General features: G+C 38.3%; 1 protein-coding gene across 1 annotated transcript in view; it reads left to right on the top strand.

The window, feature by feature from the left end:
* The window catches only part of LOC109219605 (protein SABRE-like), a 40559-nt gene that overhangs the window by 17420 nt on the left and 7154 nt on the right, over nt 1-15985 (top strand). The window contains exons 8-11 of the mRNA XM_019384073.1: nt 5917-6168; nt 6954-9044; nt 10427-12287; nt 12744-12844. Of these exons, the coding sequence (XP_019239618.1) occupies nt 5917-6168; nt 6954-9044; nt 10427-12287; nt 12744-12844 (4305 nt within the window). The remainder of the gene's footprint in view (nt 1-5916; nt 6169-6953; nt 9045-10426; nt 12288-12743; nt 12845-15985) is intronic.

Raw genomic sequence — 15985 nt, 5'->3', positions numbered from 1 at the left:
TTAAAGATAGTTACAAGACTCTCGAAAAAGAGCAAAAACGCAAACCCAGACTTGTGGTAGTTACAAAGACCCAATAATATCCACTATAGACTCTACATTCTCTACCAGAGCTTCTTTACACCAAAAGTGAAACAAAAATATACAATTCGTCTTGATCTTCTGTTCAGAGTTAGCTCTATCTTCAAAGCATCTTGAATTTCTCTCCAACCAAATTGTCCACCAAATACATGCTGGGATCAACCTCCACCAATGCTTCTGCCTCAGTAGAATACCTGGGTCATTCCAGCAAGCTAACATTTCTGCAGTTGTCCTAGGTATTGCCCATTTCACACCTTTCATACTCATGAAAAGATACCACAGCCTACTAGTTACTTTGCAATGTAAAAAGAGGTGGCTGTTTGTTTCAATCTCTTTTCCACACAAGAAACATTTGGAACACATAAGCATTCCTCTCCTCATTAAACTGTCATGAGTTAGAACAGCCTCTTTGACTACAAGCCAACAAAAGCAAGCCACTTCAAAAGGGATTTTCACCTTCCAGATGTGCTTCCAGTGCCATGTCCCATTGTTCATGTGACCAGAGCTATTCAGGATTCCATATGCTGACTTTACAGTATATACTCCTCCGCTGTTTCTTTCCCACGTAAGTCTGTCCTCTTCTTCTGTGATGCCCTCAAAGCCATCCAACAATTTGTAGAATTCAATGACTCTCGTAACCTCCCAGTCATTGAGGAACCTTCTGAATGTAACATTCCACCCCTGCGTACTCCATACCTCAGCCACACTAGCTTGGGGTTGCTGCACTATAGTGAACAAATCTGGAAAAGCCTCTTTAAGAGGTCCATTACCGATCCAATCATCATTCCAGACAGAGGTTTTATTGCCATTTCCACTTTGATACTAACATTGCTGATAAATCCTGGCCATAAATTTCTAATTGACTTCCATACACTTACACCATAGGGTCCAGAAGCTCCTGCTGTACACCACCTTCTATCTGCCCCATATTTTTCACAGATAACCTTCCTCCATAAAGCTTGATCCTCCAGAGAAAATCTCCATAGCCACTTCATAAGTAAACTCTTGTTATGTTGTCTCAAATTTCTGATTCCCAAACCTCCATCCCTCTTGCTTTTTAGCAAAGTGCTCCATTTTACCAAATTGTAGGCCTTCTTCTCCTTTTTCCCTTGCCATATGAATTTCCTTCCTAAAGCATCCACTCTTTTCTCAACTTTTACAGGAATTGGGAAAAGAGACATCATGTAAGTAGGAAGAGCATCTAGCACACTATTGACTAAAGTAATCCTCCCTCCCAGAGAAAGATAATTTCCTTTCCATATAGCAAGTTTCTTTTCACACCTCTCCAGCACCTCATTCCATAACTCCTGGGATCTATTTTTTGCTCCCAAGGGCATCCCCAAATATGTTGTTGGGAGATTTCCCACTTGACAGCCCAGCACCCCTGCCAATCTTTGAATGTTGGTGACCTCATTAACTGTGTACACCTCTGACTTACTCCAGTTGACATGTAACCCTGAGACAGCTTCAAAGACAGATAAGATCAACCTCAGATGTCTAACTTGCTCTTCTTTAGCATCACAGAACACCAAAGAATCGTCCGCATAAAGCAGATGAGTGATCTCCAGATTGCTACTGACATTATTCACTGCCTTGAAACCCCTTATCAACCTCTCCTGGTTTGCCTTCTTGATCATACTATTCAGATCTTCCATTACAATTATAAAAAGGAAAGGAGACAGAGGGTCTCCTTGCCTTAGCCCTCTTTGTGAGGAAAAGAAACCCTCTGGAGAACCATTAACTAAAACGGAAAACTTAACGGTGCTGATGCAGAATCCTATCCATTTGATCCACTTCCTTCCAAAGCCCATATTCTTCAGAGTTTTCAGCAAATAGTTCCAGTTTAGATGGTCATATGCCTTCTCAATATCCAGTTTGCCAAGGATCCCAGGAATCTTACTTTTAACCCTGGAATCAACACATTCGTTTGCTATTAGGGTTGCATCCATGATCTGCCTACCTTTGATAAAAGCCATTTGTTGAGTGTCAACCAGTTTGTGAATTACTGTCTTCAATCTCTCTGTCAACACCTTTGAAATGATCTTATACACACTACTTATGAGACTTATAGGTCTATAATCTTTTAGTTCCATCGCCCCAGCCTTCTTTGGAACTAATGCTACATAAGTAGCATTAAAGCTCTTCTCAAACAATTCCTGTGAGTGGAAGTTTTGAAAAGTATTCATCAAATCTTCTTTCACCACCTCCCAGCATTGAATAAAAAAACCCATGGTATAGCCATCTGGACCCGGAGCTTTGTCTGCTGCACAAGCCTTCAATCCCTCAATGATTTCTTGCTCTTCAAACTCCCTCTGTAGCCATTGCTCCTCTGCCTCGCTAATTCTAGGACAATCTGGAAAATTGAACTCTGGCCTCCATGCTTCAGATTCAGTGTATAAGTGCTGATAAAAGGCTAAGATCTCACCCTTTATAACTTCCTTATCATCCACTTGTATCCCATTAATGTTGAGCTTGTCAATGTTGTTGAACCTTCTGTGGGCATTTGCAATCCTCTGAAAATATTTAGTATTTCGATCCCCTTGTTTTAACCATTGAACTCTTGATTTCTGCCTCCAAATTAACTCTTCACTTTTGGCGATCTCTTCCAATTCCATGACTAGGCTAGCCTTTTGCACCAACTCATCTTCAGAAAGATCCCTGGATTCTTGAACCACATCTAGTACAAGAATTTTGTTCAAACAGATAGTTTTCTGAACCTCCAAATTTCCCCCTTGACCTGTCCTCCATTCTTTCAGCTTAACTTTCAACAACCTGAGTTTTTTGGCTAGAACATAATCAGGTCTGCCCTGTACATCGAAAGAAACCCACCAGGAAGCTATTTTATCCTTGAACCCCTCTGTTCCCAACCACCAATTTTCAAACTTAAAATATGATTTTGTGTTCTCCCAAACCCCACATTGCAGGGAAATAGGAGCATGATCTGAGGAAACTTTTGGAAGAATAACTTGTTTGATATTCCTAAAGTTTCCATCCCAGTCAGCAGAGAACAGAAACCTATCCAATCTCGACGCTATACGAGAATTAACTCGCCTACTCCATGTGTAAATTCCCCCTTCAAGAGGTGGATCAATAAGCTCTAAATCCTCTACAAAATTAGTTAACTCTCTCATAGCTCTTGAAATTCTGTTGCATCCCCTCCTTTCCTCCATAAATCTTGTAACATTAAAATCAGCACAAATAACCCAAGGCCCTTCAAAAACTCCCCTAGAAGCAGCTAACTCCCACCAAACATTCTCCCTCTATTCTACAATGAGGCCCATATACTCCAGACAAATGCCATGAAAAATTTTGATTTATAGAAGAGAAACTACAGGTTATGGAGTAACTCCCAACATTGACTACTTCCTCCCTCCATACTCTGCTATCCCATGATACCAAAATGCCCCCCTTGTACCGCTAGCCTCTAGACACCCAAATTTTACCCATCTATAACCCCATATCTGTTTCACATACCCCTGTACATCCCCTTCAAGCTTGGATTCTTGAAGACAATAAATGTCTGCCTTCCAATTCTCAATTAGTAGTTTCACCACTCTTCTTTTGTTAACACGATTTAATCCCCTAACATTCCAAGAGATAATATTGACCTTCATTGATACACATTGCTAATAGATTTCCCCCTATTCCCAGAGCTTGACTCCGGAAAATTCATATTAAACACCAAATTCTGAACCTCCAAACTCCCTTTTTTCCTTTTTGGAGTCGTGCACACTTGCATGCAAGGATTAGTGTCTATCCTGGGTGTTCTTCTAACTTATTGTAAAGACACTTTGGTGTAAAATAAATAAGGGAAGCATGTAGAATTTAAACACATTCTATACTACTAACATTTTTTTTTGATTAAGTGGTAAAACTTTTTTAATGATGGGGCAAAAACACCTGTATACATGTAGTATACCAAAAAAGTAGAAAACCTAGAAAAAGATGTGGTTTTCTCAAAGGACACCCAATTTCTTAAACATATAGGTGGCTTATGGGTGCACTAAAAGGAAATAAGGGATAAGTGGCTATTTCTCAAATGTGTGAAATCATTCTCTGTTCCTTCAAAATCTCTCTTATTTCTATCTCTCCATACAACCCACTTAAGTGCTAGTGCAGCAGCATCTCATGCCCCGTCTTCTCTTCCGTCTACCAAAACTTCAGCTGAACATTGCTTCTTTCATAGTGCATCATCCAATGTAGTCCAAACCATCTCAGTATTTTCCACCATAAACGAGAAGCTACCCTACGATGTAGAAGGAGATGGTCCATGTCTTCACTCGAGCACTTCAATTGGTGTAGGTAATCTTCCTTTTCTTCATATTCTTATCCGTCAAGATCACCTCCTTGTTGCTAGCCAAGTGAGAAAAGACACCTTTCTCGGTAACTTAGGATCCAGACGAAGAGACATGGAAAGGCTGCCTCCTTTCATGGTTACAAGCTTCTCATAATATGGCTTTAGAAAACACACACTATTATTGGCCGCTTACCTCCGTATATCATGGCTATCCGTGATGTTTTGTTTTTGAATCAATTCAACAAGGCTTCAGAATTCTGCCACTCTCACTCTTGAAAGTTTCTCCGGAACCTCAAGTCCCATATGATTCCTCCACCTTGTAGTCTCCAGAGCCTATTGGACTGTTGTCTCCTTTTGACATGAATTCTATAAATCTTTGAAAATAGAATTCTCAGTGTATTGTTCCCATCTGCTAGCAACGTTAAAATTTCTAATTGAAATAGCCGCTGACGATCAATAGGTCGAGAATCAACATTAAATAATCTAATTTATCTAATTTTAATGAATGGTGAATGGATCAAAATGGACTTGAATGGAGAAGAAAGGATACATAGGGTTGACTTAGTTGAAAACAAAAGTATCCTTACCAAAACTTCGTATTTCTCAAATTATTGCTCAACAATTTAATCTGTCTCTCAACTATAAGTACAACTCTCTTCCCCTCATTTCTTTTAGTTTTTTCTACTGTCTCTTCTCCTATTCCTCTTTAGAATAACAAAGTGCATCACAGAATCACAAGCTCTTTGAATCAATTAATATCTCGTGAATAAACCGACAATGAATTCCAATCATTGCCAAGATAATCTTCAGAGTTCTATATGTAGTTCTATGTTTCTCTTCTTGATTTTATTTTGACTTTCTCCACTTGTATATTATGTTTTCTTGTACTTTAAACTACTATATTTTTTTGTTTTATGTTTTATGTTTAATATTTAATTAAATAAAAAAACTCTTTCTTAAGAAAAAATAATAATTAGGAGTATAGTTTTCCACAATATAAAATTTAAACTAGTTCTCTGTATGAATAGTACAATTGTAAAATGAACCTTGATGTTTTTTTTTTTTTGTGATTTACACGCAGAAACACATGGACAAACATAATCTGTTTATCAAATAATTAGAAGGCACATCTCAAATGAATTGGCCAAACACAAATTGTTACTCTCCAAAAATCCTTCTCTGAAAAGCTATTTCGACAAAAGTGCTTCTGAACATTAGCATGTTTTTTTTTTTGCTGTTGAAAATTTTGCCAAACAGGCTCTTATTGTTGGTTCTATCCGTAATAAGAAAAACTGCTACGAGCAATAAATTTTTTTAAAAATGTACAAGTTGTTGCATATAAGTATATCTCTAGTTTACACATGTGACAAAATCTTTTTGGTTCCCAGACTGCTATTTGAACTGGTTCTTTTCATGGCATGTTCTCATTTGAGTTTGTATCATCTTTGATGCTTTACCCATAGCATTCATTTTTTTCTTCAAGTTTTATATTATTCTTTCTCCTTTACCTATTCAATTGCTGAATATTCTTTGCTTTACAGCCTGCTTCACCCATCAGATCAGAAGTTGATGTCAAGCTTGGGGGTACTCAGTGCAACCTGGTGATAACTAGATTACATCCATGGATGCAACTTCATGCTTTGAGGAAAAGGAAAATGGTTCTTCAAGGAGAAAGTTCTACTCTTGAAAAATCACACTCTTCTGATCATAAAGCATTCATGTGGACCTCCACTATTTCGGCGCCAGAAATGACTGTAGTGCTCTATGATTTGGATGGCTCACCACTCTATCATGTAAGACCCTTTGAAATCAGATCCACATCTTTTACTCTTGTTAAAGGCATCTTTTCTTTTTGTTGGTTTATGGCTTAAAAGGATGCTCTTTTCTGTTTCAAAACCATCTGTATCTTTGTGTACTGAGGAAAAAAGTTTTCTAAGCTCAGATTTAACCTTTTGTTTTTGCACGTAATCTATGTTTCAAACTAGTTCCTTTTAGCCTGAGAGCAATGCTGGGTATCTGAGGTAGTACATTTTGCCAAATGTGTGGGGTGAGTTTTTTTTTTAGTTTCTCTATTGTCTAAAGCTATGATCTTTTCTGGCTTCGCATAGAAAATTGTAAAGTGATCCGAGCTCAACTAAGAAAGAAAATTCTTTTCATGAGCTTTCTAATCTGGCTATTTGGATAGTTTAGCTTGAGAGCAGTGTAGGATTTCTGAAACAGTATATTTCCTCTGAGTATGTGGGGTAAGTTCGTGCTTTGACTTAACCATTGTGTAAAGCTATTTGTTTTTGAACTCTTTCTAACAATTTATGTCTTCTTAATGTACAAGGAAGGAGGTGGACTTTGCTTGATTCGATTCTTTGTGGGCCTTTTCTTTGTAATATAGGGCATGTTGCCCTTCAATTTCTTTCCTTTTAATGACAATTTCTATTCCATGCGAACTGCTAAAAGTTAGACATCATAATAAACAGAGATAGTCAACTGTTCAGCTTGTGTCTGTAAAATCCTTGTTTACCAGAACAATGTTACTTCAACTTTTATTTTAAATTGTGATGTCATGTTCCTTTGTAAATTGCAGGGTTGTTCACAGTCCTCACATGTCTTTGCCAATAATATATCAAGTACAGGTACAGTGGTGCACATGGAACTTGGTGAATTTAATCTGAACATGTCAGATGAGTATCGGGAATGCTTAAAAGAGAGCCTCTTTGGGGTTGAAACAAACATGGGTTCACTTATTTATATAGCAAAAATCAGTCTTGACTGGGGCAAGAAAGATATGGATTCACCTGAAGATGGTCTCAAGAATAAAACAGTTCTCTCTGTTGATGTTACTGGGATGGGTGTTCACTTAACCTTCCGGCGCATTGGGTCTCTGATGTCTACAGCTCTGTCTTTCAAGCGTTTACTGAAGAGTCTCTCTGGTTCTGGTAAGAAACCACATAACCAGGTGACGAAATCGTCCAAGCTATCTGGGAAAGGGATTCAACTCATCAAATTCAATCTAGAAAGATGTTCTTTAAATGTTTGTGGAGAAGTGGGTTTGGAAAATTCTGTTGTTCCTGATCACAAACGTGCCAACTATGGATCTCAGGGAGGTCGAATTGTAATTAGTGTTTCAGCTGATGGTACACCCCGCACTGCAACTATAAGATCTACGGCTCCAGTTGAGCTTAAAAAACTCAAGTATTCTGTGTCCCTTGATATTTTCCACCTAAGTCTATCCATGAACAAGGAGAAAAAATCTACACAAATGGAGCTTGAAAGAGCTAGATCAATCTATCAAGAACATTTGGAAGACAGTAACCTCCATGGAGCAAGAGTTACGTTGCTTGACATGCAGAATGCAAAGTTTGTGAGGCGATCTGGTGGTCTTAAAGAGATTGCAGTGTGCTCGCTCTTTAGTGCCACTGATATATCGGTCAGATGGGAGCCTGATGTACATATAGCTTTGGTTGAACTTGGGCTGCACTTGAAATTACTTCTGCACAATCAGAAGCTTCAGGAACTTGCTAAAGGTGACCGTAAAGATAATGGGCAGGGCACTGAGACTTCAATGGAGTCAGTACCATTGGAGAAACACAAGAAAAGAGAATCCATCTTTGCTATTGATGTGGAAATGCTTCATATAGCTGCAGAAGTTGGAGATGGTGTTGAGACAACTGTCCAGGTGCAGTCAATCTTTTCCGAAAATGCTCGGATAGGTGTGCTTCTTGAAGGGTTACTGCTCAACTTTAATAATGCAAGAGTGTTTAGAAGCAGTAGAATGCAAGTCTCTCGCATTCCAAATGCCTCTGGAAGTACATCAACTGCAAAACACGAGATAGGCACAACATGGGATTGGGTTATTCAAGCCCTTGATGTCCACATATGCATGCCATACAGGTTGGAATTGCGGGCCATCGATGATTCTGTTGAGGAAATGCTTAGAGCTTTAAAGCTTGTTACTGCGGCAAAAACTAATCTTTTGTTTCCCAATAAGGAAGAGAAACCAAAAGCTAAAGCAACTAGAGCATCAAAAATTGGACGAGTTCGATTTTGCATAAAGAAACTCACTGCTGATATTGAAGAACAGCCAATACAGGGATGGCTTGATGAACATTATCAGTTGTTGAAGAACGAGGCTTGTGAATTAGCTGTCAGATTGAACTTTATTGATGAGCTTATTGCGAAAGGTACCAAATCTCTTGGTGTTGCGGAGAAAAATGATTCTCTTGAAGATGGTAAGATCCACTTCAGTGGAGAAGATATTGACGTGGATGACACTTCAGCCATTCAGAAACTGCAAGAGGAGATCTATAAGCAGTCATTCAGGTCATACTACCAGGCATGCCAAAATCTTGTGCAATCAGAAGGATCTGGAGCCTGTAGTGAAGGGTTTCAAGGGGGTTTCAAGCCTAGCACTGCCAGAAGTTCTCTCTTTTCAATTTCTGCTACAGAGTTGGATGTAAGTTTGACAAGAATTGAAGGAGGTGATTTTGGGATGATAGAGATTCTGCAAAAGCTTGATCCAGTATGCCGTGCACATAGCATCCCATTTTCACGATTGTATGGTAGTAATATCAATTTGCAGACGGGTTCCCTTGCTGTTCGGATAAGAAATTACACGTGCCCACTATTTGCTGCAACTTCTGGCAGATGTGAAGGACGTGTTATATTAGCTCAGCAGGTCTGATTGTTGCTCTTTTCCTGTTTTCTTCATCTTTAAACTATTAAACAAATCTTTTGGCGAAAATATTTCCACAAGAACTATTTGCAATTATGTGAAACCTATACAAATGATTTCTTTCGGAAGGATGTGACAGCCAAATTGGCGCTCATCATAAAAAAGCAGGTAGATGCACCATCTAGTGTCTTGTAATAAGACCCACTGAATTACCATTGCTAAGATATGGATCAATTCAAACAGTTCTTTTTTAATTTTTTATTTGGGAAAAGGTTCAAATTTGCTTCCGTTAATAGTTGAGGTGAGATCTACCATTGCAGTTGCAAAAATGGGCTAGATTTACCCTTGTTGAATAATGGTCAACTATTATGACTAATCACCATTAACCCATAGTTTAGGGGAAAATCTAGGCCATTTCACATAGTTTATGCCCAAATTTGGATCTTTTCCCAACTTCTAAATCATAAATCCTAAACCATCGCATTACCTCCTGCATGCACATCCGCCAGGAGATCCTTCTTCGACCAGCTGTCTCCACCATTGACACCCACTTACAGACGTCCCATTCATCATAAAATCCCTCCACTTCTCCTCCGCTTCGCCACACTGCACCAAACCTCCTTTCATGCCTGACTGCGTAAAAATTTGCTCTATAGCTCCTTCCATTCACAAGAAAAGAGCCACATTTTCCATTTTATCTCCACTGACTCACCTCTCGGCCATACTCATTCCATTGTGGATACCACCTTCAATTCAAAAAATTCATGCCTGAACAGTATCACCTTGGTTTCATCTCCTCCAGTATCAAAGCAGACATCCGTATCTTCCTAGTTTCTCATTCTCCCTACACAACTCAAAAGCTCTGTTATCTGTAGTTTTTATAAACTCCTGAAACTTTCAGCAATTTTTTGCCTCGGATTGTTTGAATATGATTATTTTGAGTTGATCTAGATTGATCAGGTGTGGTTTGATTTATTCGACTTGATTGTCATAATTATCTACAGGTTAGGGATGTAACTTTTTCTAGAATCAGTTGTTTACAAAGTTGTAACATGTAATCACTATATTTCCTAGCCAAACTCCATACTCGAGGGAACTTTCAAGTTTTTCCATTGTTTCCAATCTTTTCTTCCTATTCTACAATCAAGTGACTGAAATGCTACCTTGTGCAAGTTAGCATTGGCAGTAAGTCTTTATTGGAGATAGCATTATGTTTAACTTTGCTTCTTTGCATTGGAGTATCGTGTTGAAGTGGCAAGATATATTATATTCCTCATTCTAGTATTTTATTCTTGAGAAGTAATCTTAGTTTGTTTAGAATGTTTTGAATTTGGACAACAGACTTGTTAACACAAAATCAACCTTTTTATCCATGTTGCGTGCAGGCAACATGTTTTCAGCCTCAAATCCACCAAAATGTGTACATTGGGAGATGGAGGAAGGTCCATTTGCTCCGTTCTGCTAGTGGGACAACACCACCAATGAAAACATACTCTGATTTGCCCTTACGTTTTCAGAAAGCAGAAATTTCCTATGGAGTTGGTTTCGAACCAGCTCTTGCTGATATTAGCTATGCTTTTACAGTGGCGCTGCGTAGGGCCAATTTGAGCATAAAAAATCCAAGTCCAGATCCTCCGCCGAAAAAGGAAAAGAGCTTGCCATGGTGGGATGAAATGAGAAACTACATTCATGGAAACACCTCCTTATATTTTTCTGAGTCCCAATGGAATATTCTTGCCAGTACTGATCCTTATGAAAAGTCTGACAAGCTTCAGATAAGATCTGGGTATATGGAACTCCAGCAGTCAGATGGTCGTGTTTATTGTTTTGCAAAGAACTTCAAGATTCTAGTAAGCAGCTTGGATAGCTTGTTGAAGAACTCCAACTTAAAGCGTCCATCTGGCTTTTCCTGTACTTTCATAGAGGCCCCGGCCTTTAGTCTTGAAGTGATAATGGAGTGGGAATGTGATTCTGGAAACCCTCTAAACCATTATTTATTTGCATTTCCCAGTGAAGGAGTGCCTCGTGAAAAGGTTTATGATCCATTTAGATCAACTTCTCTGTCACTACGGTGGAATTTGTTGCTTAGGCCCTCTCTTCCCAGTCATGATAATCAGTCAAGCTTATGTTCAGTGGGTGGTCAGGGTGCCTTGGATGCAGCTGGTTGTGGTGCAACGAAGCCAGATAGCTTGTCAGTTTCTCCAACACTAAAACTTGGTCCTCATGATTTGGCATGGATACTAAAATTCTGGAGCTTAAATTATAATCCACCTCACAAATTGCGGTCTTTTTCTAGGTGGCCACGTTTTGGAATACCGAGAGTTCCTAGATCTGGCAATCTTTCATTAGACAAGGTGATGACAGAATTTATGTTCAGAGTTGATGCCACACCAGCATGCATAAGGCATATGCCTTTAGACGATGATGACCCAGCAAAGGGGCTGACATTTTCTATGAATAAGTTAAAATATGAACTTTATTATGGCCGAGGAAAGCAAAAATACACCTTTGAGAGCAAGCGTGACACTCTTGATCTTGTGTACCAGGGTCTTGACCTCCACATGCCTAAGGCATTTATAAATAGAGATGATGATAGCAGTGTTGCAAAAGTAGTTAAAATGACTAGGAAAACATCACAATCTGCATCAACAGAAAGGTCTTCTAACGATAAAACTAGTAGTGTGAGCAGCAGCGTGGAGAGACAGCGTGATGATGGGTTTCTTTTATCATCTGAGTATTTTACAATCAGAAGGCAAACCCCAAAAGCTGACCCAGATAGGTTGTTGGCGTGGCAAGAAGCTGGTAGGAGAAATCTGGAGATGACATATGTAAGATCTGAGTTTGAAAATGGGAGTGAAAGTGATGACCATACAAGATCTGACCCAAGTGACGATGATGGATATAATGTAGTGATCGCTGATAATTGTCAGCGAATCTTTGTCTATGGTCTAAAGCTTTTGTGGACACTTGAGAATAGAGATGCAGTTTGGTCTTGGGTAGGTGGAATATCTAAGGCTTTTGAATCTCCAAAACCATCTCCTTCTAGGCAATATGCCCAAAGAAAGTTGCTGGAGGATAGTGAGGTAATTGATAGAACTGAATTACCTCAAGATGATATCCAGAAGTCTCCAGTTAGTCATGCTGCAAGATCCTCTTCTCCACAACACGTGAGGCCATCAAAAGCACAAGTAGATTCACCTCCACCAAGTGAAGTTAAAGTAGAAACTCTTCCATCTAGTTCCGCTGGTAAGCTCTAATTGGACCTTGACTCTCTATCTTGACTTAGAGCATTAGATATGTGTATTCTTCTTTGAGAATTAGTGAAACTTCAAAGCCATTTTTTTTAATTAAAATATATATATATATATAGGGAGAGAAAGAATTAGTGAAATGTAGCATAGTTCTAAAAACGCTGCACTCTCTTGGATAGTTGTTAGTTATTATACATAAGGAGTTTACTTTATGATCTAATACATAAGCACTAAAAATCAATATTTCTGGTTCGCATATTTGGCATATCCAATCTACCTTCTGGACTAGCCCCCTTTTTTGACAATCGATTAATTGTAGCAGCTTGACATGGCTGCATTTGCTTGTGATCTATATAAATGTTTGTATAATATTTGAGATATGGGTCATAATCTTTTGTTATCGTTCTCACTGCTTAAACTCCTCACCGCAATAAGTTATCTCTATTAGCAGCAAAGCTTTCCAACATTGAAGACTGTGAGGGGGAGGGCACTCGCCATTTCATGGTCAATGTCATTGAACCACAATTCAATCTTCACTCAGAAGATGCAAATGTAAGTTAATTATCTGTTGATATTTCAGAGCTTAACTAATTGGATTGGCTCTCGGTCACAGCTTTCCTAGTTTACTGTATCCTTATTCACTGTCATGTCATCGATATTTGTTTCTTTTTCCTTTTGGATTGAAATCCTCTGAACCTTATGCTTGCTTGTAGTATTCATCTGTAATGTCAACTGTTTACATAAGTCATCTCTGTACCTCATTGTAAGCTTCTAGCTACATGAAATTTTTTCCTTCATTGACAAAATAAATAGTTACCATACGCGGCAAAAGGTGTAAGTAGCAGTGTAGCACACATTGAGGATACGATGAGAGGTCACTTTAGGTTTTTCATATCCTGCATTGGCCTCTGATGCATCGCTGCTTAGGTGTAAAACCATGAGTGAAGGTGTTAAAACAGGACGAAGTAGACCTAATATCACATGGAAGGAAGTTGCCAGAAATGACCTACAATCTCTTGGAATCCTTCCAGATCTAGTGAAAAATAGGGCACAATGGAAGAAAAGGATCTATATAGGCGATACCAATTAGTTGTATTAATGTTTTAGTTATGTTAGTACATTTATTTTAGGTCCTATTCAACTGTTTACAGAAGTCATCTCCCTGTATTGCTTTGTTCAATGTTATGTTTAGGCATTCTTATTCTCTACTCCTTTGTTGAACAATCTGGACCAGTCTTGACCTTTTTTTTGCAACTTAAGATATTAACAATTTTCGCTTTACTATCTCAAACTTTTTTAAAAATTAAACTGAAATAAGTAGATAGTGCATATATAGGAAGCACTATAGCATTATACGTAGGAAAAAAACTCCTTTTCTCTATCTTTTCTTGCATAAATAATTCTTGAATATCAATGAAAGGAAAATAATTTAACCTTAAGAATTCTTTCCTGGAGAAATGCTTTTCATAGGCCTGTGAAAGAAATTGAGCATCCAATTATTCCAACCCAAAACCTATAGGCAATGGGTGGAGTAGCCAGGATATTATAAACCCCTTTGAAACCCTTATATAACCTATGAGGGACAAGTATATTCTTTAACAATAACACCCTCTTACATGTGTAACCCAGTTCAAGGGTACACAGATTTGATTTTCTCCTTCTATTTGGGCCTTTGCCTTGTAAAGTAGACAGAGAGGAGGTTGCTCACTCCTGGAGTAGAGGGAAATGGATTAGGCTCAATAAGCTAATGAGTGGCTTAGAGCAATGTTAGTGGCTTGATAGGCTGAATTGATAAAGAGAAGCCTAGAACAGCTCAATGGGGTGAGTTGAGAGTGAAATTCAGAGTGACAAATGAAAATGAAAAGAGAAAGCAGTTATGAAGGCAGATTCACCAAAGTTTGGCTTTGGTATGATTTGAAAGAATCTGAGCATCCAACTTAAAATTATAAATCCCTTTGCTGTTTCCTTGATCTCTATCAGACTTATGCATCCCATGTTTACGAAGATTGATTGACTTTTTCCATTATACAACAACTTCTGTTAAAGCAGTTCTCATAACCTTTTCAAAGCCAAGATGTGTTTGCAAGTCATATAATTGATTGGATTTTGTGTACTTCTCTCTACACTTTCACTGTCCTTCCAGAAGGTTAATGGAAGACTAGGAGAGAAAATTGAACAGTTTACAAGTAAAATTGTATTCTTTATTCTCCTTTTTCTGGTGAGAAGGGTACGATTTATACACACTGTAAAATTGTCGTGTATGCTTGTTAGACTGGGTGCTCTTGGTGAATGTGAGATCCCCTTCTCTTGAAGCTTCTGGATATAATTTTTCATGGATAAAACAAAATCAAGATGTACCGAAAGAAACATGAATATATCTTATTTGACTCCGCTGCTGAGGCCTCGTCTGCAGAAACATGTTTCAATCCGGAGGAACATCATCTTTCTGCGTGCAGTAAATGTATCTTGTAGATCTCAACTAACTTTTGGAATTTTTCTCTTTCTCGTGTTGCAACTCTCACTAATATTTTGAATTACCATTATGCATACACTTATTGTATTCTGCTGATTCAAGTTTAAGCATGGAGCTAGACCCCATAGAATGTGTTGAAATTTTGGTCAAGTTGAGTCTGTTTGACAGAGAATCACCCCAGGGAATATGTGAGATGCATTTCATGCCTAAGGTTTTGGAATCGTCTGCTTTTGCTAATTAAGAAAAGGAGGAAACAACTTGCGGAAGTGTGAACATCACCAGATGAGGACATTATTTTCAGGGAAAAAGCATCTTGATTTTGGGATTTTAATATGAAGAATAATACTGGTTTAAGAGTGCTAACTGTTTTTATGCAGCACCAGTAAAGGAGAAGGAGAAAGTCAACAGAAATAAATCTGAAGGGGAGAAAGAAGAGAAGAACAGAGAGAGAGAGAGAGCAAAGAAGAAAAAGAGAAGAATAAGAGAGGGGGGGGGGGGGAAGAGTAGGATTTTAATACCAAATCGATATATCGGATGGTATTCATCAAGTTTCCTGCAGAGTACATGAAGGTCCTACTTATATGCGATCGAGTTCTTAAAAGTTTTGAACTCTCAAAGAACTCCATATTTAACGGAAAACAGAAGATTTCATTTAACCTTATCTCTAAGATAGATATCTCTATTTCAACTAATTGATAAAGATAAAACAATATTTTTTTTGATTAGTAAAGGAAAATGGAAGGTTGTGATAAAAAGATACACATTATTGAGGGACAACACTATCTTCACGACCAGGGGCGAAGCTACCTTTTACCAAGGCTGGTCAACTGACCACCCTTCACCGAAAAATTACGCTGTGTATATAAGTAAAATACTGATTTTAATTGTATAAAATATATATTGAACATCCTTTGTCGGGAATTTATTTTAGTTCTTTCAAGTTTGAACACCCTTGAAACATTTCTGGCTTTGCCACTGTTCACGACCACATCATGTTTACCAAGTGCCTCTTAAGTTGTTTTTATCCTGCAGCATTGACTGCTTGAAGGTGTGAAGTACCTTAGTCTTGTAAGACTAAATGTCTCTAACTTCTTAGCCATGTCAAATTGAAAGTGGTAATCCAAGATCATGTCTACCAATAATCCTAAATGCAGAAGAAAGCAAACAACTAATTGTCTCAACTTTATTGAAAAGCTTTACTTTTTCATTGATGCTAATGC

Source organism: Nicotiana attenuata, unplaced genomic scaffold (genome assembly GCF_001879085.1).
Source record: "Nicotiana attenuata strain UT unplaced genomic scaffold, NIATTr2, whole genome shotgun sequence".
In the NCBI taxonomy this organism is placed as follows: domain Eukaryota; kingdom Viridiplantae; phylum Streptophyta; class Magnoliopsida; order Solanales; family Solanaceae; genus Nicotiana; species Nicotiana attenuata.
This window is presented reverse-complemented; position numbering and strand designations above follow the sequence as displayed.